Source organism: Rhinoraja longicauda, chromosome 9, assembly GCF_053455715.1.
Source record: "Rhinoraja longicauda isolate Sanriku21f chromosome 9, sRhiLon1.1, whole genome shotgun sequence".
Classification (NCBI taxonomy): domain Eukaryota; kingdom Metazoa; phylum Chordata; class Chondrichthyes; order Rajiformes; family Arhynchobatidae; genus Rhinoraja; species Rhinoraja longicauda.
Genome location: NC_135961.1, coordinates 53,486,959 through 53,509,947, shown reverse-complemented (window position 1 = coordinate 53,509,947; position 22,989 = coordinate 53,486,959). Strand labels below are relative to the sequence as shown.

At 50.1% G+C, this 22,989-nt stretch overlaps 1 protein-coding gene across 3 annotated transcripts; it reads right to left on the bottom strand.

Annotated features, from left to right (window-relative positions):
* Positions 1-1,028: 1,028 nt before the first annotated feature.
* LOC144596747 (tripartite motif-containing protein 16-like) lies at positions 1,029-22,730 on the bottom strand. 3 transcript variants are annotated; one of them, XM_078405492.1, is made up of 6 exons: positions 17,533-18,260; positions 15,737-15,832; positions 14,330-14,563; positions 10,750-10,921; positions 8,416-8,511; positions 1,029-5,582 (listed from the first exon to the last, which is right to left on the bottom strand). In XM_078405492.1, the coding sequence occupies exons 1-6, from the start codon at positions 18,109-18,111 to the stop codon at positions 5,050-5,052; spliced, it is 1,710 nt and encodes a 569-aa protein (XP_078261618.1). In that variant the 5' UTR covers positions 18,112-18,260; the 3' UTR covers positions 1,029-5,049. The 3 variants fall into 3 exon arrangements, with proteins under 3 accessions (XP_078261618.1, XP_078261617.1, XP_078261619.1); XM_078405491.1 differs by having other exon boundaries at positions 1,030-5,582; positions 17,497-18,258; XM_078405493.1 differs by lacking the exon at positions 17,533-18,260 and adding an exon at positions 22,236-22,730 and having other exon boundaries at positions 1,031-5,582.
* Positions 22,731-22,989: the final 259 nt, after the last annotated feature.

Below are 22,989 nucleotides of genomic sequence, written 5' to 3'. Positions count from 1 at the left end.
GGGCTCTAAACCACAGCCACTTCCCTCGTTCGGCTGGAGGCCACACTGGGTCATGAGGAGTCACGCACTGCCCAGAAACAAACGTACATATATCTGAGCTCTGACCAGCAGAGGGAGGCAGAGAGTGGCTGCACGGAGCAAAACGAAACTGGCCCCTGGTTTCCCGGAATACAGAGGGGTTCCGAGCATCTGTCGTGCAGAATAACAGGAAACGTGTCAGTGAGCCAGGAGGCGAGGTAAGACCAGAGGGGAAGGGGTCTATAAAGGAGATCCCAGCATCGTGAGAGGAGACTGCAATAGAGGTCCCAGCACAGAGAGTCCCAGGGGGAGGGGGATTGGGGGGGGGGGGGGGGGGGGGTTATAGGAGAGGTTGCAGCATATAAAGATAGAGGGATCTGCAAAAGAGATCCCTGAGCAGAGAGAGGGTACTACAGCAGAGATCCCAGAAAGAGTGGCGGGAGCGGGTTCTTCAGAAGAGTTCCCAGATCAGACAGAGGGGACTGCAGGAGAAGTTCCAGCACAAAGAGAGGGATGTACACAGGTCCCGGAACAGGAGGGGGGGGGGGGGGGAGTGGACTACAGGTGTGAAGTCCCTGCACAGAGAGTGAGGTTTACAGGAAGGTCAGAACAAGGAGAGGGGCTAGAGGAAGTCCCAGCAAAGCGAGGGGAGAAATAGGAGTGGTCCTAGACGAGGGACAGGGGCCAAAGCAGGGGCTAGAACAGGGAGGGTGGAATACCTGAGACGTCCCAGCACAGAGAGTTGGGTCTACAGGAAGGGCTGAGAACAGGAAGAGCGGACTGCAGGAGGTCCCAGATCAGAGAGAGGGGTGTGAGGAGTCTCTGGCATTGTGAGGTAAGGGGGTGGGAGTCCAGGAGAAATTGCAGAACAGAGAGATGAGACCACAGGGGAGGTCCCAGAACAAAGAGAGAGGGAACTATAGGGGAGGTCCCAGAACTGGAGCCGTCTCGTCACACAGAGAGAGGGGGACTACACAAGAAGCCCCAGAACAGGGAAAAAAGCCCAGAGGAAATATCCCAGCATAGGATAGGGTGGGGCACACAAGAGAGATCCCAGCACAAAGAGAGGGCACCAAATGAGAGGTCCCAGCAGAGAGAGATGGGATCAACGGGAGAGATCCCAACAGAATGAGATGGCTCTACAAAGTTGTTCCAGAACAAAAAAGACACAACAATTCTTGCAAAACATGATACACGTTGAGGTTTATTCGTCACTGGCAGCACAGACCAATACAAATGCTGGACGGTCCTTCAATACATATTGAAATCTTTGTAATAAACAGCTCCTCGAATATCAAAATTAAGTCAGAGCAAACATTTGATATTATTGAAATGACAAGGCTACCACACCAATAGATAGTGAATATTCAGGATATAATACCTATAGTTAGTGAATATGAAAATCAATAAACCTTGCAGGTGTTAAAAATCTGAAATAAAACAGAAAATTCTGGAAACACAATGCAGGTCAGGCAGAATCTGTGGAGAGATCGACAAAGTTAATGTTTGAGGTTGAAGCCCCTTTGTCCAAACTGGGAAAGAGAGTAAACATGTTACAATTCAGGGGCAGAGAATATGGGGAGGAATAGGTAAAACAAAGGGGTGAGACTAATGAGTTCATGGGGACGTTAGAGGCAGGCTGCCTGTGTTGTGCGTTGTTCATAGTCAGGCTGTGGGATATGCCCAGAAGGTCAGGCCATACTGATGGCGAGAGTAAATGTGACCCCAAATACAGATGGGTGAGATGTTGAATGAGATGAGATGGGTGAGGGTCGAGTTCAGGAGACTGCTATGTTCCCAGAAGAAAGACAAGGTGTTATTACTTGAGCTTGGACTGGGTCTCATAACAGTGTAGGAGGGCAAGGGCAGATAGTTCAGAATGGGAGAGGGATTGGGAGTTCAAATGGTGGGCAACAGTAAGCTCAGGGCTAACACCCTCCACAAGCTGAATGCATGTACCCTGCAGTGACCTGCCAATCTGTGCTGTGTTTCTCCAAGGTAGGGGTGGTCACACAGCGAGTACCAAATGCTCTACATTGGGGGCGGGGGGCACGGTGGCGCAGTGGTAGAGTTGCTACATTACAGCGCCTGACACCAGGGTTCAATCCTGACAATGGGTGCTGTCTGTACGGAGTTCGTACGTTCTCCGTGTGACCTCATGGATTTTCTCTGGGTGCACTGGTTTCCTCCCACAATCCAAAGACATACAGGTTTGTAGGTTAATTGGCTTTGGTAAAATTGTCGCTAGTGTGCAGGATACTGCTAGTGTATGAGAATCTCTGGTCAATGTGGACTCAGTGGGCCGAAGGGCCTGTTTCTGCACCTATCTCGAAACTGAACTAAACTGAACTACATTAGATCAGAAGTGCAAGGGAACCACTCCCTTTCCTGAAAAGTTTGGGTCGCTGCATGGTGGCAGATAATGCGGTCAATAGACAATAGGTGGCCATTCGGCTCTTCGAGCCAGCACCACCAGTCAATGTGATCATGGCTGATCATCCTCAATCAGTACCCCGTTCCTGCCTTCTCCCCATATCCCTTGACTCCGCTATCTTTAACAGCTCTATCTAACTCTGTCAAGAACTCTGTCCACTGTGGTAAAGGGGAAGCTATGGTTCAGGAAGAATGGAGATATCTCAAAGTAATCTGCGTAGAGAAAATGCGACAAAGATGGAAGAACTGGGATGATGGCACGGAGTTCACACTGAGCCTGAGGGCAGGGTGGGAGGAAGTATGATCAAAGTAACTGAGGGAGACTGCTGGCTTGTGTGGATGTGTGTGGCCAGCCTATCCCCAGAGATAGGTACAGAGACATCTAAAGTAGGGAAGTGGTCAGGAATGGACCATGTGAAGGTGTCAGCATGGTGGACATTGGCTCCAAAGATGATGAAATTTGAGTTCAGGAAGCAGCACCAACGCATGTGGCTGAGAGGCAGTTTTGAAGTGGGCCTGGGTAGGACAGAACCAAGGATTATTGCACATATCCAACTCGAAAGCATAGTTTGGAGCCATGCGAGTGCCTGTAGGCTTTAGAGTTTAGAGGTCGTTTGCCCGCCGAGTCTGTGCTGACCAGCGACTATTACAGAAACCAATTCACAATCTATGTCTATTGAAGGAAACCCACACTGTGACAGTGAGAACGTACAGACTCTGTACAGAGCACCCAAAGTCAGGATCGATTCGGTGTGTCTGGCGCTGTCAGGCAGCAACCTTACCACTGCGCCACTATGCCTGCCCTCAGCTATATCTTCCAGCTGGAGGGAATGAGTGGAGTTGAAGGAGAAATTGTTCAATACGAGGACAAGTTCAGCGGGGTGAATGAGGTTGTAGATGGTTGGCTTCTGTTCGAGGAAGAGGCGCAGCGGCCTTAGATCATGCTGATGCGGGATGGAAATGTAGAGGGATCGCATGTCCAACCTGAAGGTGATCCGGTCAGGGTTCTGGAATTGGAAACTGTTGATTTGGCAGAGGGCAGCCAAAGTGTCACGTATGTTTGTGGAAATGGACGGCACCAGGGAGAACAGAGAGAGTTAAGATAGAAATAATTATGTTTGTATAGAACGTAGAGGAGCACAGTATGGAACAGTCCCTTAGGCCAATGATGTCTGTGCCACACGGGACATCAAGTCAATGTCCTCTGCCTGCTCGTGTTACATACGCTTCTATTCCCTGCATATCTGAGTACCGACATAAACCCCTCTTAAACGCTACTATCGTTTCTGCTTCCACCACCATCCCTGGCAGTATATTCCAGACACTCGCCATACTTTGATAAAACAACTTGCCTCACAACTCTTCTTTCAACTTTGCTCCTCTCATCTGAAAGCGATGCCTTCTAGTATTTGTAATTTTCACCCATGGAAAACAACCTGTCTACTCTATTTATACTGGTCATGATTTTACTTCCTCAACCTCCGACACTCCAAATAAAACAATTCAATGTTGTCCAATCTCTCCTTATAGCTCTAATCCAGGCAGCACCAGGTAAACCTTTTCTGCACCCTCTCCAAAACCTCCCCATCCTTACCGTAATGAGGCGATTAGAACTGCACACAGTATTCCAAATGCAGCCATACCAAACATTTCTACAGTTGCTACGTGACTTAGTGAATCCCGATGGGGCAGGAGCAGGCTGAAACAATGGGCCTGTCCTGGTAGTTCTGCTTGCTAGCATTCAATATTCAGGAGCACTCCCTTGCAACGGTTGTGTAGTGTGTGGACAGACCCAAATTAGGAAAATCTTGCATTTTCAATAGCTATCTCTGCACTCTCCTGATTTTAATGTCAGATAATTGTGCTCTTGCATCCCAGGAAACCTCCACTTTGGCAATGCCCCAGCAACAGAGAGTGAAGCACTGTGCCAAAATTCACAGGCAACCTCATGTGCTGTCGCAACGAGGCCCAACGCAACACCCCATCCCGTCTCTAGTCTCACCACAGCCTGCAAAGATACCATATCCGATTGGCCAACTTTAGTAGACTCGCTATCACTCTCTGTCTGTATGAGAACGGTGCCTTTCCAAATATTATTTAGCTGTAATTCTGCCTCTGTTTTCCTCTCCGCTAGTCTGACCACTTGGGCATGCTCCACTATTGTGCAACCAGCAACGCATAACATACAGGCAAAAGAGCGTAATCTGCTTCCACGTCAACCCATTTGGTCCCACTCTACCAGAGATATTCTCTTTGGCATATCCATCTGCACAATCCCCCCTGCAACTCAACTCTGTGTCTCTCCGCACGGATGCTGCCTGACCTGCTGAGCATTTCCAGCACTGTGTGTATTTATTCTCAGGGCAGTGCAGAGGGAATCCCCCGCTGCTGGAGGTGGTATTTCTCAGAGGAATACCTGCTTTGCACCTCAGGCAGGCCCAGGACACGAGTCCTTTCTGGTATTTGGGCCAGTGTTTATATCTCCACAAAGATGGCAGAAAAAAGATAGATGATCGTCTCCTAGGTACTTTGTGAACAGACTAAAAGTAAGTGCTTGATTGACTGTGTAGTCCCCGATGTTGTGGCCCCTGGCAGATACTAAGGGCACTGGCAGATGCTAAGTGTGGTGTCACAGTAGACCCAGAAGGCTGGGTGCATGGGTTCGTTGAAAGCAGCGTGAAACTGGTGGATGATGACCACCTGCTCCGTGACCCCATAAAAGGTCAGCGTGCCGCCTGGGCAGTTCAGGCACACTCCGATGCGGCCGTACCTGCCCACCTGCAGCCTGGTCTCCTCATTGTTGTGCCAGGCCGACACGTTGTTGTACCAGAACTCCACGCACCAAGAGAACAGGTTGCGGCCCAGGATGCAGCAGCTGTCCGAGCCTTTCCTGCGGATCTGGCCGTGGGTGATGCCGATCATGGCGTCGCCATCGTTCAGCTCCACCTCCCAGTAAAACTGCCCGCCGCCCAGCGGCTCCCGACACAGCACCTGGGAGCACAGGTCGAATCTCTCGGGGCCAGGCTCGTAATCCTCCGACCGCGGGTAGATGTTGGTCACCCGCTGGTTTCCGTCGCTCAGGAACAGCTCCTTCTGCACCGTGCTGAGATCCAACGTAAGCTGGCAGCAATCTGTAACATACACAGCTGCTCAGGGGCAAGAAAACAACTCGGACAATGGAAGTGAAAGAGGCATGCAGCACCGCGACAGGCCCTTCGGCCCAACTCGTCCAAGTTGCCTAACTGAGCTAGTCCCACTTGCTCGCGCCTGGTCCATATCCTCAAAACCTTTCTATCCCTGTACCTGTGCAAGTGTATTTTGCATATCTTAATGTACCCGCCTCTCCCATTTCCTCGTTCCACATACACACCAGCCTCAGTGTTTATATCTTTCCCTTCAGATTGTTTTTAAATGATTTCTCTCTCAGCTTAAAATCTATGCCCCCGTGTATTAGACTCACAAACCCTGGGAATCGGACTGGCTATTCACCTATCTATGCTCATCATGATTTTATAAACCTCTATATGATCACCCCTCAGACTCCTGAACTCCAGGGAAAAACACCCAGCCGATTCAACCTCTTCTTATAACACAAACCCTCCAGCACTGAAAACTAGTCCTTCAGCCCGACCTGTCCATGTTGACCGTTGCCCAATCGAGCTGAACCCACTTACCTGCGCTTGGCCCATATCCCTCCAAACCTTTTTATCCATGTATCTGTCCGTGTCTTTTAAATATCATAATTGCACCTGCCTCTACCACTTCCTCAGGCAACCTGTTTCATAAACCTACCCCGTGTGAAAAAGTTGCCTCCCGGTCCTTTTTAAGTCTTTCTCCTCTCTTTTTAAAACTAATGCCCTTTAGTTTTATACTCCCCTACCATGGGGAAAAGATTGGCTATTCACCTTACCTATGAGCCTCATGATTTTGTAAACGCCTTAGCCTCCTATGCTCCAGGGGGAAAAGACCCAGCTTAATATGTCTCATAACTCAAACCCCCCCCAGAACTGGTAACATCCTTGTACTTTTTATTTAGCAGCTAGGTGTTCTTGGTAGTCCTTAACCAACGTTGACAATGCTAGCTTTCTGCTCTCACTAGGAAGTGGCTTTGTGAAGAAGAGGAACAGAAAGGTTCTGCTCTCATTGAAACAGAAGTAGCGGGGAAGCACTAGTGATAGTCAGGAACTCTATACCATCCAAGACAGAGCAGGAGAAGGCCATCTGACCCCTCAAGCCTGCCCCAGACCTCATCTGTGCCGTTTTCCCATCATCATCAATTATCCAAACTAACAAAACTTTGCCTGCTCCTCTTTAAATACCATCGTCGATCTTCTCATCGCAGACAGAGCACCCTAGAAGTTCACCACCTTCTGTGAAAAGAAATTCCTCTCAGTTTTACAGGACTGCCCCTAATCTTGTAAGATCAACGCTCCAGCAACTTGTCCCTTATCACAGCCAAACCATGATGACGGAACAATCCCGGAAGCAAAGGCTGCGCAGGTTAGGTCTACATTCTCTGGACTGTGGAACAATGCGACGTGTTCTAATAAGCACAAGATCCAGTGGGGGCTTGAGAGGGTGAGTCCCTTTCTGGAGGTAAGACCGGGGACGTAGTTCCAGAATAAAAATGTCACTAATTTAAGCCGGAGGTGAAGAAGAGATGTTTCTCTCAGGGCAATCAAAAACCAAGAGGTAGAGATTTTGGAGAAGGGTGAGAAGTGGGATCATCTTTTCACCAAGAAGGTGTGAAGATCTGAAACTCACTGCCTGAAAGAGTGGGAGAGGCAGAAGTCTTCCTGGGGCTGAGATTGTCCTTGAAGCCGTGACCTGCAGGGCTACAGACATGGTGCTGGGAATGGGAAGAGAGTTTGGGAACCATCCTATCAACAACAAAGCGGTCCTGAGCCATTATCTACCTCATTGGAGACTCTCGGATTATCTTTAATTGGGCTCTACTAGACTTTATCTAGCATTAAACATTATTGCCTTTAACATGTATTTGCACACTGTGGATGGTTCGATTGTAATCATGCATAGTCTTTTTGCTGACTTGTTAGCATGCAACAAAAAGCTTTTCACTGTACCTCGGTATACGTGACAATAAACTAAACTAAAACAAACCCTTTTCCAACTGCAACAGACATGATGGACCAAATGGCCTGTGCTTACGATTCTAAAGTCGACGTGAATGGTTGGATCCTCAACTCCAGATACCTAGGGTGGAAATTGCGATGGAGAGACTTTGGTATTCCAGGGTGTGGAGTCACTGGGAAATGGAGCAATGACAAAATCGACCACTGTAGCCAAATGATCGACTCTCTTCCTGTTCCTTGAGTGCTCACTCTGTGCATCTCTCTCAAGGTTAAAATGATGACAAGATCCAAACTGTCCACTCTGGGGCAAGATCCTTGGTCCAGAGCAGGGATGGGAGGGCACATTGTACGATGGACCGTTTTAATCTCCCCTTATCCCTTCCTATTAATATAAGTGGTTGCATGTCTGTCCCTCACATCTAGGAAAGAGTGAAGTGAGGAATCTGCCTGGTGATGGCTTCAGTTGCATTATTTTTCTGAGTGCCCTCTACTCACTAAAGGCAAATCAATTGGGGCAATGGAGATCATGACTCTCCCACTATGCCTCTCCAGCTCTCCGATATCCCACCCACTCTCCCCACCCGCTCTTACAAACTGCCCCCATATAGACCTCATGCCCCATTTCACCCCTTTCCAACAGCCCCCACCATAACCCACACACACCTTATCCTCTCCCCCACTCCAACATCTGACTTTGACCCCTCCTCTCCCAGCTCAACCTCTCTCATTCCTCCAAACACACCCTGCCCATTTGCCACCCTTTTTCGTCAATGTACTGTCACCTTGTCCTGGGAACCCCTCCAAATTCTGCTCCTTAACCCGAATTTAGTGTGAACTGGCGAAGCAGAGCAGGATTGAAAATGTTACTCACATTGCAAGAGGTCCTCCCGTCTCTGTGTTTCAGGGAGCTGTGGCTCGTCATTGGAGACGGTGCTGACCGAAGGGCTTAGAATGGGTTCTTCATCATCTATGGCAGACGATAAACAGATAAACATGTAAAAGGATTTTGATTACAGATCTTCCCCAGGTTACGACAGCTTTCAGCTTCTGAGAGCTGTTTGTAACCCCAACAGTTCGCAAATGGGAAACATGACCACCTTGCAATATAGACACAGAGTGCTGGTATAACTCAGCGCGTCAAGAGGCATGAGGAAAACCTTTTCAGTCGGAGAGTTGTGAATCTGTGGAATTCTCTGCCTCAGAAGGCAGTGGAGGCCAATTCTCTGAATGCATTCAAGAGAGAGCTAAATAGAGCTCTTAAGGATAGCGGAGTCAGGGGATATGGGGAGAAGGCAGGAACGGGGTACCGATTGAGAATGATCAGCCATGATCACATTGAATGGTGGTGCTGGCTCAAAGGGCCGAATGGCCTACTCCTGCATCTATTGTCTATTGTCTATCTCTGGAGAAAAAGGATGGGTTACGTTTCGGGTTGGGACCCTTCTTCAGTCTCCAGTCTGAAGAGGGGTCCCGACTCAAAACGCCACCCATCCTTTTTCTCCAGAGATGCTGCCTGATCTGCTGAGTTATCCCAGCACTTTGTGTCTATCTGCAGTTCAAACCAAAATCTGCAGTTCCTTTTTACACACCTCCCAATATATCGAAGTAAAAAAAATAGGGCAACCAAGAGCAACATGTATTGAAACCAGGGCATTTAACGATTCAGACTCCTCTGCAAGATGCAATAATAGTGCACAAGCCAAAGCTGCTTGCAGCCCACAGCAGCCAGCAAATCCATCCTTGCAGGTCTCCCATACGTTTAGTGAATGTTTATAACTGTGGGTGGAGCTGCAATTTACACCCCTCGGACCGAGACAGCACGGATCAGACGCAGAGCAAAGATCACTCTACTCAGGGTCACTCTTGTCTGAGCAAGTCAAGTCCAGATTTGATACACTGAGAAATATTGAAGGAAAAAAATCGATAACAAGCAATGTTGAGGTCTAGATATGCCCTTAATTCACAGTGGAATCATTAAACCCAGACCGAAATGCAGGGAGAGTCAACCGTTCCCAGATTCAGAAGAAAAAGAGCAGAGATTTAACTGATTAAAAAAAAATAACAGCTGGAAGAAATCAGAGGTTCAGGCAGCATCTGTGGAGGGAAATGTGCAGACGACATTTTGGTTCACGATCCTTTTCAGATTGATGTCGGGGGAGAGGAGAACTTCCTTAACATGGGCATATATTGAGGAGATTTCGTAGTGAGCAGTAAAATGGAGACATAAGAGACGGCAGATGCTGATATCTAGAGCACAAATTAGTGTTGGAGGAACTCAGTGGGCCAGACAGCATCTCCGGAGGGAAATGGATAGTCAATGTTTCAGATTGGGACCTCTCTTCAGAATGAGCGAGTAAATAAATGGAGTAAGTGTAAGTTCCTCCAGCACTTTTTTCCTTATGATTCCAACATCTGTTCCCTCTTGTGTCTCTATTTTTCTACTCTGCTGTGAAATCTCCTCATAGAACCTTCCCATCGCTGAAAAGAAAATCACTGAACAAAACAAACTTTTATAAGTATTAAAGCAACTTCACTACCGATCTGGAAACCAGGATGAAGCTTGAATCGCTTCCAGCAGGGCTCTGGGATGGAACTGTGTGGTATCGGTAGAGGACTTGGTTTATTATTGCCACATGTACCAAGATAGAGTGTAAAACCTTGCTTGCGTGCTATCCAGGCATGCCTGAGTACAGGTTGGTAGCTGCCTTATCCTGATGAATGCCCGCGCAGCCAGTGTTCATCAACCAGCCTCAAACATCAAGAGAGGAGAGTGGGGGATTGGTGAGGAAGCCTCTTTTGAATCCTTTCCCCAAACTCTGACTGAAGAAGTGAGAAAGGGAAGATGCACACCACCTCCCAGCATGGAACTGATGGCCAGATTCCTGTGCTGATGGTCTCCTAATTGATGCACTCTTTCTACCAGTTCTGATGAAGGATTGCTGACCCAAAACATTAACTGGCTTCTCCTTCCATAGGTGATCTTTGACCAGCAGAGCTTTTCCAGCATTTTGGAATTGTTGATGTCTCCTTTAGTTGGTGCCCCAAGGTTGAAGAGCAGTCAATGACTGATGGAGCTCCCAGTATAAGATCCAATGTACAATCAGCAGTTTAAGACATACGGGACATGCTCAGATTTCAGCTTACTCTCATCAATGTGGTCAACATACCTTGTTCAAGATCTCAATGGGTGCTTTGGTTGACTGACCTGCTGAGCCAATGTTCTCCAGGTTCTTTGTCCAGGCAGTTTGGACATGGTCTTTAATCAGAGTGGAGAGTCCAGAGACAACTCTCTCCACCTTGCCAAGTTTAGCGTCCAGGCCAGTTGTTAAAGGGGGTGAGGCAGGACTCTCCGCAATGTCGTTAAAATCCAGATACTCCTGAGAATGATAAATGGACAGGAAATGTTAACATAGAACAAACTTTTCCCTCGTTAATCCGATTACTTGCAGAGAATGCAGATAACAAACTCTGCGTCAAGATTGTGCTGAACTTAATTGTACCACAAACTGCTGCAGTTACCACAGCCAATTGCCACAACAAAATCAGAAAACGATGAAAACGCTCAGCAGTTGAGTAATGAGGGAAATTAGAGAGAGAGAGAGAGAGAGAGAGAGAGAGAGAGGAAAAAAAATCAAAGGGGCGTCTGAACGTTGTCAAATGCAGGTCAGAGCTGAAGAAAATGCAGAGCAGGTGAGGGTACTTTCTCCACCATTAGGGAACGGAGAAAGTAAAACAGTTGGTAGTACAGGAACAGGCGGATAACATACAGCAGAATGGGCCAGCTGCCTGGAGTTACTGAACTGCATATCAAACCCAATATGCTCAGCTGGATGACAATGTGCTGTTCCTCATTCTGGGGCAAAGACATTAGTCTCAAGAAATGAGCATGGCAACATCTTTCCAAGACACTGCCTGACGCGCTATGTGATTTCAGCAGTTTCAGTCCTTTCAGACCCCAGTTATTTACAATACATATTAACGATTTAGACGAGGGAATTAAATGTGACATCTCCAAGTTTGCGGATGACACAAAGCTGGGTGGCAGTGTGAGCTGCGATGAGGATGCTATGAGGCTGCAGGGTGACTTGGATAGGTTGGGTGAGTGGGCAGATGCAGTGGATAAATGTGAAGTTATCCACTTTGGTAGCAAGAACAGGAAGGCAGATTATTATCTGAATGGTGTCAGATTAGGAAATGGGGAGGTGCAACGAGACCTGGGTGTACTTGCACACCAGTCACTGAAGAAAGCTAATGACATGTTGGCCTTCATTGTGAGAGGATTTGAGTTTAAGCGCAAGGAGGTCCTACTGCAGTTGTACAGGGCCCTGGTGAGACCACACCTGAAGTATTGTGTGTCATTTTGCTCTCCTAATTCGAGGAAGGACATTATTGCTATTGAGGGGGTTCAGCGTAGGTTCATCAGGTTAATTCCTGGGACGGCGGGACTGATATATGTTGAAAGAATGGGTCGACTGGGCTTGTATTCACTGGAATTTAGGATGGGAGGGGATCTTATAGAAACATATAAAATTCTTAAAGGATTGGACAGGCTAGATGCAGGAAAAATGTTCCCGATGTTGTGGGAGTCCGGAACCAGGGGTCACAGTTTAAGAATAAGGGGTAGGCCATTTAGGGCTGCGATGAGGAAAAACTTCTTCACCCAGAGAGTTGTGAATCGGTGGAATTCTCTGCCACAGAAGGCAGTGGAGGCCAATTCACTGGATGTTTCCAAGAGATATATTTAGCTCTTGGGGCAGGAACGGGGTACTGATTTTAGATGATCAGCCAATCAATCATATTGATTGACGGTGCTGGCTCGAAGGGCCGAATGGCCCACTCCTGCACCTATTTTTCTACGTTTCTATATTACTTCCGATTTCCAGCATGTGCATATTTTTGACTGTCGTGTAACATACTAGAGTTGTCATTGGTGGTCTGCACTGTACTGAGGAAACGGCACATACTCAGTGGCCAAATGAGTCCGAAGAAGGATCCCGACCTGAAAAGTCACCTGCCCATTCCCTCCCCTGATGTTGCCTGACTCGTTGAGTTCTTCCAGCACTTTGTGTTTTGCTCAAGATTCCAGCATCTCAGTTTCTTGTGTCTTCCTGTGGCCCATTATTGTACATGTGTGGAATAAATTGCTGTGTGCCCATGCAAGAGAGACTGCAACTGTGTACACACGCACTCTGGTTACAATAACATTTTTCCTGGCACGATCCTCTAAACCTTCCAGGAAGAGCAAGGGACAGGGCACTAGACTCGAGGTTGACCAGACAGTGGTGCAACTTGCACTCTTCCAAGACCTAAACTAAACTTACTTCCAGCTGGCACCTCAAGACAATGGAAAAATCCCAAGAACAGTCTTTGCAAAAATCCTCCAAATTCACCAGAAAAAGAAGCGAACTGATGTCTGTGTCCTCTGTCCATCAGTGCTGAGGCTGTAATTATGCTCAATCAGTCATTGTGGACAACCCATAAATTCAAATGCCCAAGTCCAGACTCCTGAAACAGACTTCCTAGAGTTGTCAGAATGGAACATATTCCCAGGCGAACAGAGAAAAAGATTCAAGGATGTGGTGGATGTCTCTTTGAAAGGTGGGGCACGTTGGCACAGCGGTAGAGTTGCTGCCTTACAGCGCCGAAGACCTGGGTTCGATCCTGACTATGGATGCTGTCTGTGTGGCGTTTGTACGTTCTCCCCGTGACCTGCATGAGTTTTCTCCTGGTGTTCCGGTTTCCTCCCACACTCCAAAGACGTATAGGTTTTTGTAGGTTAATTGGCGTGGTAACATTTTTAATTGTCCCAGTTGTGTAGGATAGCGTTAGTGTGCGGGGATCGTTGGTGGGCCGAAGGGCCTGCTTCTGCACCATATCTCCAAACTAAACTAAACTAAATTGAAATGCAACTTCCCAACTAATTCCTGGGATTCTCTGTCCCACGAGTCAAAGTGTGGGAGGAAGTCTTGGGATGGGATCTGCTCCCTTAAGTATGCAAACGCAAGCACTTTGTTAAATCTCTCGGTATGGTATGCACATATTTGAGTGTGCCCATGTTTTGAGCGTGTGCCTAGGCATGTGTGTGAGTGCATCCATTTGAGTGTGTACAGTCTACCCTCGATAGTATGGACCTCTTAACAACGGTTTTCGGATATAGCGGGTGGAGCATCCCCACAGTAATCAGACACTTCTGCCTCCTTAAGAACACAGGCCGTTAGTTACATGGCGAGAGATCATGGAAATTGACAAACAATTGCATTGATCAACACTTAGTTTAATTTAAGAAGATAGACACAAAGTGCTGGAGTACCTCGGCAAATCAGGCAGCATCTCTGGAGAAAAAGCATGGGTGACGATTTGGGTTGGGAGCCTTCTTCAGTTTAGATTAGTTTAGTTTAGAGATACCGTGTGGAAACAGGCCCTTCGGTCCATGAAATCGACACCGACTAATGAATGCCCGTACACTAGTTCTATTCTACACACTGGGAACAATTTACAGAGGCCAATTAACCTTCAAACCTGCATATCTTTGGAATGTGGAAGAAAACCCACACAGTCACAATGAGAACATACAAACTCCGTACAGAAAGCATCCGTGGTCAGGATCGAACCCGGGTCTCTAGCGCTGTAAGGCAGCAACTCTACCGCTGCGCCACCATGCTGCCCCACAGTGTGCAATGATATTATTAATTGGCAATAACAGACACCGTTCTCCTCTCCACCCTCCCTCCTCTCCACCCTCCCTCCCCCCCCCCCCCCCCCCCAATCAGCTCTGGCGCTCTCACCTGCGAGATGGCGATGCTGTCTTCGATCTGGGACAGAGCCTCCAGCCGCACCTTCTCCTGCCTCAGCTCCGACCACCTCTGCTCCAGCTCCTTCCTGACCCGCTCGGCCCGGTTCAGCTCTGCCTGCCGCTCCCGCTCGATGAACCCCAGCACCTCCCTCTGTGCCACCTGCACGGCACTGATCAGTTCGCTGAACTTGGCCAAGGCGTTACCCTTCACCCGCTGGGTGGATTCCTGCAGGAGACGGCAGAGTTAACGTCCGATGCCGAGAGCCGGCCCGAGGTTGGCACTGCCCAAGACACTTTAGTCTGGTTTAGAGATACAGCGCGGAAACAGGCCCTTCGCCCCACCGAGTCCATGCCAACCAGCGATCCCCGCACATTAACACTATACACACTACAGACACTTATACCAAGCTAATTAACCTACAAATCTGTACATCTTTGGAGTGTGGGATCAAACCAAAGATCTCCGCTAAAACCTAACGCAGGTCATGGGGAGAACATACAAACTCCGTACAAACAAGCACCCGTCAGGATCGAACCCGGGTCTCTGGCGTTGTAAGGCAGTAGCTTTACCGCTACGCCACCGTGCCGCAGAGGATAAGCTTGTGCCCACTGATTTCCAGACTATGGCCTTTCTCTGGTCATGAGACGCAGGTTGTCAGGGGAGGGGGTCTATGACTTGGCCTTTCTCATGGTCTCTCCTCCACACACACCCCAGGTGTGAGCAACATATGTGAGAGCGAAAGGAATTGTCGATGTTGCGGGTCAAGTTCTCATCTCACAGCCACCATCAGGAGGAAGATACAGAGCCTGAAACCATCATCTCCAGATGCAAGAGCAGCTTCTTTCCATGAATCATCCGGCTTTTGAACCACCCTGCACAACCCACCTCAGAACGGAACTATTAGTTTGAAACTCTTTAGTCAGTGGGTGGTGATCTTCAGTCAGAGGGTGGTGAATCTGTTGAATTCTTTGCCACAGAAGGCTATGGAGGCCAAGTCAGTGATTTTTAAGGAAGAGATAGATAGATTCTTGATTAGTACAAGTGTCAGAGGTTATGGGGAGAAGGCAGGAGAATGGATTGTTGAGGGAGAGATAGATCAGTCATGATTGAATAGTGGAGTAGACTTGATGGGCTGAAAAGCCTAATTCTACTCCGACCACTCATGACGTTAGACTTTGTATAAGGTTACACTTTGCATAAGGTTACACTATGTCCTTCAGCTTGCACTATTACTGTTTTCTTACCTGATATAACTGATCATTTATTGTACGTTTATTTGTTGTGTTAATGTGCCTGTAAAGCCTGCAGCAAGTGAGAATTTCATTGTTCTGTTCCTGATGCCTCTGACATTTAAACACTCTTGACGAGTTATTTACAATCACTGTGCTGGACACTCACCTTGATACAATCAATGTTTTGAATCCACTTTCCAACCTCACTGGCTGTGATCTGTAAATGTCCCTCTAATTCCTTCTTCCGTTGCATGATCAGCTTCTGCACAGAATTAAAATTAAACACTGTCTGTAAACACACTGACCAACCCCTCCCCTCCATTCAATGGTGACCTATCCAACAAAACCGCGTCACTCCAGAAAAATCTTCCCCCTCCCACTTAGGGAAAGAAAGTTGGCTTCTTCCCACAGGCATTCAAGATACGAGGAAAATCTTTTTCACACAGAGTTGTAAATTTGTGGAATTCTCTGCCTCGGAAGGCAGCGGAGGCCTTTTCACTGGATGCATTCAAAAGAGAGTTAGATGGAGCTCTCAGGGCTAGCAGAATCAAGGGGTATGGGGAGAAGGCAGGAACGGGGTACCGATTGTGGATGATCAGCCATGATCACATTGAATGGCGGTGCTGGCTCGAAGGGCCGAATGGCCTACTCCAGCACCTATTGCCTGTGTATCTATGTATATATGTATAGTCTGTACCAGTGGAACCCAAGTCTCACATGTGTTCGGAAAGATCGCTGGGAGATATTACAAGGCCACCAGCAGAATCGAAAACGAGTCGCACCCTGGCTGCTCCCTCTTCTCCCCTCTCCCATCGGGCAAAAGGTATAGAATGTGAAAACACACACCTCCAGATTCAGGCACAGTTTCTTCCCAGCTGTTGTCAGGCAACGGAACCATCCCATCAACAACTAGAGAGCAGTCCTGAAGTACGACCTATCTCATTGGAGACCCTCAGACTTTCTTTAATTGGACTTTATCTTTCACTAAACGTTATTCCTTTATCATGTATCTGTACACTGTGGATGGCTTGATTGTAATCATGTATTGACTTTCTGCTGACTGGTAGTGCGTAATGATAGCTTTTCACTGTACCTCGGTACACGTAATAATAAACCTGCCAAAACACTCAAACCAGCCAAAACAACAGGTGTGTCCAGGTGAAAGGTTTACTGATGGAGTTTGTTGGAGAAATCAAACTCGTCGCACCAGTCCTGGGCTTTGGTGACAGAGAGGGTTCCATGCATGTGAGGTGGTTCTAACCATCGGCTGGCTGGTTTGCATTTTGCCCTTCAGGCTACCTACTCATCTCCTCTAACTTCCGTGTGAGTCTGACTGCACGCAGAGACAGCGTGACATAAGAAAGCATACTGTGATGTGGCTGCAGAAGTGGACATCTAAATCTTCACAAACCATCCCTCCCAGAGTTGAGGCTGCGTGTCCCTGGAGAGGGAACACGCCGTGTCCAGGGGGACTCGCCGTGTCCAGGGAGACGCACCCCCAGGTCCTCCACCCTTCACCCCCAGGTCCTCCACCCCCACCCCCAGGTCCTCCACCCTTCACCCCCAGGTCCTCCACCCCCACCCCCGGGCCGCACCTGCCTGCGTGCCGCCTCCTCCTCCACCCCCAGGTCCTCCCCCCCCCACCACCACCCCCAGGTCCTCCACCCCCACCCCCAGGTCCTTCACCCCCAGGTCCTCCACCCACCACCCCCAGGTCCTCCACCCTCACCCCCATGTCCTCCACCCCCAGGACCTCCACCCTCCACCCCCAGGTCCTCCACCCCTACCCCCACCCCCAGGTCCTCCACCCCCACCTCCTCCACCCTCCACCCCCAGGTCCTCCACCCTCACCCCCACCCCCAGGTCCTCCACCCCCAGCCCCAGGTCCTCCACCCCCAGGCCCTCCACCCTCACCCCGGGCCGCACCTGCCTGCGTGCCGCCTCCTCCTCCACCGTGCTGACCTGGTGGTCGCGGTGCTCCCGCAGGGCGCACACCCAACACACGCAGAGGCGCTCGGTGCGGCAGTAGCTCTCCAGCGGCTTGCCGTGTAACGGGCAGCGGCGCAGGCCCAGGTCGCGGAGCGGCGGCGCCAGGCGGTGGTGGCGGAAGGCCGGGCTCTGGCGGTGAGGCTGCAGGTGCGCCGGGCAGTAGGAGGCCAGGCACTGCAGGCAGGAGCGCTCGGCCTTCAGAGGCTGCTGGCGGGGGCAGGAGTCGCAGGCCACGTCCCCGGGCCCGGCGGCGGCGGCGGCAGGCGGCGAGCCCTGAGGCTGAGGCTGAGCTAGGCCGCACACTATCTGGGCCAGCAGGGTGCTGGTGCCGAGCCAAGGCCGCGGCTCGAAGCTGCGCCGGCAGCTCGGGCAACTGCAGCCGCCGCTGCCGCTGCCGCCACCGCCACCGCTCTGCTGCATCTCCCAGTGGCGGCCGATGCAACCCCGGCAGAAGCTGTGGCCGCAAGGCAGTGTCACCGGCTCGTTCAGCAGCTCCAGGCAGATGGGGCAGGCCAGGCTGTCCCGGCTCAGGGACACGGTGGCCGTGGCCATCGCTCGGTGCACGGCCGCAGCCCCCAGCTCGGCAGCCGCCCCGTTGCCACCCACCACCGACACGCAGCGGTTGCAGGCGAAAGTGAAAGGCGGCTCAGACCCTCCTCTCCCAGATACCTTCCTTACATCCGCACCCTCCCCTTATCTCCCTGCCTGGTTCCAGCACACCTCATCCTACTCCATTAATAGACAATAGACGCAGGAGGAGGCCATTCGGCCCTTCGAGCCTGTACGCACCGCCGTTCAATGTGATCATGGCTGATCATTCTCAATCAGTACCCCGACCGTTCCTGCCTTCTCCCCATACCCCCTGACACCACTATCCTTAAGAGCTCTATCTAGCTCTCTCTTGAATGCATTCAGAGAATTGGCCTCCACTGCCTTCTGAGGCAGAGAATTCCGCAGATTCACAACTCTCTGACTGAAAAAGTTTTTCCTCATCTCAGTTCTAAATGGCCTACCCCTTATTCTTAAACTGTGGCCCCTTGTTCTGGACTCCCCCAACATTGGGAACATGTTTCCTGCCTCTAACGTGTCCAACCCCTTAATAATCTTATACGTTTCGATAACATTTGGCCCCTCCTGCCCACCCATTCCATCCTCTCTGCCCACCCCTTTCTACGCTCCTGCCCACCCCCCACCTCACCTGATCACCCAATCCACACCCTCCTGCCACCCCATCCTACTCCTGTCCTGCCCACCCCACCCTACTACCCAACCCCCACCTGCCCATTTATACCACCTCATCCTACCCCTGCTCCCCACCCCAGCCTCCCCCTCCCACCTTCCTTACATCTGCACACTCCCCTTATCTCCCTGGTTCCAGCACACCTCGTCCTACTCCATTTGCCCCCTCCTGCCCACCCTCTTCTGCCCACCCCCCCCACCTCACCTGATTACCCAATCCACACCCTCCTGCCACCCCATCCTACTCCTGTCCAGCCCAGCCCACCTTTCCTGCCCACCCCACCCTACTACCCAACCCCCACCTGCCCATTTATACCACTCTCTCCTGCCCACCTCATCCTACCCCTGCTCCCCACTTCAGCCTCCCCCTCCCACCTTCCTTACATCTGCACCCTCCCCTTATCTCCCTGGTTCCAGCACACCTCATCCTACTCCATTTGCCCCCTCCTGCCCACCCATTCCATCCTCTCTGCCCACCTGCTCCCGTGCACCATTTTCTACTCTCCTGTCCACCCTCTTCTGCCCACCCCCCCCCACCTCACCTGACCACCCAGTCCACACCCTCCTGCCACCCCATCCTACTCCTGTCCAGCCCAGCCCACCTTTCCTGTCCAGCCCAGCCCACCTTTCCTGCTCACCCCACCCTACTACCCAACCCCCACCTGCCCATTTATACCACTCTCTCCTGCCCACCTCATCCTACCCCTGCTCCCTACTGCCCACCCCAGCCTCCCCAACTCCACCTCCCCCTCTCTCACCCTCACCACAATTCTATTCCAACACGCACCCACTCTCACCCTTGTCCCACACCCACTCGCACATCCCTCCCTCCCTCCCTGCCCCCATCTCCGTCCCATCCATCCTCCCACCACATCCATCACCCCCTAACATCCATCCCTCCCATCCTCCCTCCCCACCCTCACATCCATCCACTCCTTCCCTCCCTCCGTCCCATCCACAGCGTCCTCGTGACGATAGGTGTGATTTATGTTCTTTTGTCTATGTACCTGTGATGCTGCAACAAGCAATGTTTCTATTGTACCTGTACCTCACTGTACTTCCAGGGGCTTCGGTATGTGTGTGAAAGTAGGGAGGGAAAACATGACAATAAACTCAACACAGTTGACATGACAGCATTTTCACCCACCCCTCACAGCGTTCCATCTCGCTCTCAAATCAAACCCTCTCCCCCCATTCCTCTCCACACCCGATCCTCTACAACAAAGCGTCACCCACCCCCAACCCCCCATCCATTCAGCAGTCACCCCCAGCATCCTCCACCTCACAGGCACTGGCTTCACTCCCCACACTGTTTTTTCCCCTTCCACCCTCCCTCGGTTCACAGTCGCCCCATCACAAGCACCCATCAATCACAGCACCCATCAATCACAGCACCCATCAATAACAGCCTCACCCATAGACCCTCACCCGCAGCTCCCAACCACCAAAGCGCCATATCCAATGCACCCAACTACCCCAATCCATCACATTGCCCGCCCCCATCCCATGGACCCCCATCTTAACATTCACCCATCCCTTCTCAGCTCTCCCTCCCATTCCCATGACTATAGAAGTTGGGAGGTGATGTTACAGTTGTATAAGACATTAGTGAGGCCACATTTAGAGTATTGTGTTCAGTTTTGCTCACTATCATAGGAAAGATGTTGTCAAGCTGGAAATGGTACAGAGAATATTTACGAGGATGTTGCCAGGTCTTGAGGGCCTGAGCCATAGGGAGAGGTTGAGCAAGCTAGGACTTTATTCCTTGGAGTGCAGGAGGATGAGGGGAGATCTTGTGAAGGTGTACAAGATCATGAGAGGAATAGACAGGATAAATGCACAGTCTTTTGCCCATAGTAGGGGAATCGTGAACCAGAGGACATAGCTTTAGGTGAGGAGGGAAAGATTGAATAAGAACCTGAGGGGCAACCTTTTTACACAAAGGGTAGTGGAAGTATGGAACGAGCTGCCGGGGGAGGTAGTTGAGGCAGGTATTATCATAAGAGACATTTGGATAGGTACATGGAGAGGAGAGGTTTACTACCCTTACCTGGATCAGGGGCAGTTCAGGACTTCCAACATGTGGATTGAACTTTGCTTTGAACTGATTGTGTTTTTTGCTTTTTCTTCTCTTTTTTTAAACAGCACCAAAATTATAATGTCGGCATTTGTGGTTGTGCAAAATAATTTCACTGTGCTGTGCATAAAGAACCATTGAACCATTAAAGGGATATGGGCCAAGCTCGGGCAGGTGGCACTCGTATAGATGGGGCATGTTGGTCGGCGTGGAGAAGTCGGGATGAAGGGCTGTTTCCACTTGTATAACTCAATGGCCGCCCTCCTCCCCGCCTATGCTTCTCCACACACTGCACCCCAAACGACCCCTCGCTCCCTACCCCAGCCCTCCTAGTCACTCCACTCCTACCATCCATCCACTCTACAACTACATCCATCTTCAACCCCCCCTCTCCCAGTTCATAGCCCTCCATCCCCTGCACCCTACCCACTCACACCCCGCCTCATTCCACCACTGCCTCCTACAACGCCCCTAACATTCACCCTTCCCCTCACCCCCAGCATCGCCCACCCTGTGATCTGAGACAACCACTTGTCTATGTAGCTGCAGAAATACACGGAGTATTGGTCAGACCAGTCAACGTGCATCCCAGCCTGTTTAAGAGTCATAGAGTGGCCCTTCGGCCCAACTTGTCCACACCGACCAACATGTCCCATCTACATTAGTCCCACCTATCTGCGTTTGGCCCATATCCCTCTAAATTTGTCCTATCCATGTACCTACCTAAATGTTTCGTTAAAATTGCAATAGTTTGTGCCTCAACTACCACATCTGGCAGCTTGTTCCGTACACCCACCACACTATGTGTGAAAAAGTTACCCCTCAGATTCCGATTAAATCTTTCCCCCTTCGCCGTTTACCTATAGCCGGTTTAGTGTAACCGAGACTTTACCTGACGGTGCCATTTTCACTGATAGCCAATATTTTTGTGTGAGAGAGAGAGAGAGATTTCAGATCACTAATGCGTTCGTATTTGAACCCGGCGTCTCTTTGAAGAGAGATGGTCTTCACCACCTCACTACCACCGTGGTTGCAGTACGAGCAACGCCGTGTCATAGTTAGGAAAATAACTGCAGATGCTGGTACAATTCGAAGGTATCACAAAATGCTGGAGTAACTCAGCAGGTCAGGCAGCATCTAGGAGAGAGGGAATGGGTGACGTTTCGGGTCGAGACCCTTCTTCAGTCTGAAGAAGGGTACCCGAAACATCATCTATTTATTCCCTCTCTCCTAGATGCTGCCTGACCTGCTGAGTTACTCCAGCATTTTGTGATACCGCCGTGGCATAGTTACATCTCTAACCCACAGACTAAAGGATGTGGATGGTGGTATGTTTATCAAAGGATTTGTTTCACTTTACCCGGTTGGAAGCGAGCGCCGAGCTGACCGTTCTTCCTCTCGTCCCTTGTCCGAGCAGGGATGTCCGAGATGCGCCGGCAGTCTCGGCCCGTTTCGTAGAACTTGGAAAAGCTGACCACCCACCAAAATGAGCTGAATGTGCAAAATCAAGTGGGCTGCTGAGCGAGCTCCGCCGAGTAATTCGCGCACAGCCTCGACACACGCAGAACTCTGTTATCAATGTACTAACTCCAGTGCGTCTTGTCACAGTGTGTTTCAGGATTGTGCTTCCGTAAACATTTAAAGCAAGTCGATCGCAGACAAACCAAACAAAAAAAAAAAAGGTGGGCCATTGTGGCATAACGTTATCGCGACAGGAGCCGAGAAGACAAATGGACGAGTTGTGAGATGCATTTTGGTGACATTTTGAGAGGTCGGGCGATGCAACAAAGACAAGAGGAACTGCAGGTGCCGGTATCTTGAGCAAAACACAGTATGATGGAGGAACTCAGCGGGTTAGACAGCGTCTGTGGAGGGAATGGACCGGCAACATTTCAGATCAGGACCTTTCTTTAGACTGATTCAATCAATCTCAAGAGTCTCAACCCGAAACGTGCCTCCAAAGATGTAAAATCTGTGTGTTGCTGTATCGGACCTGCTGACGACCCACATACCGTCACCAGCTCTCCCTGTTTTAGACAATAGGTGCAGGCCATTCGGCCCTTCGAGCCAGCACCGCCATTCAATGTGATCATGGCTGATCATTCTCAATCAGT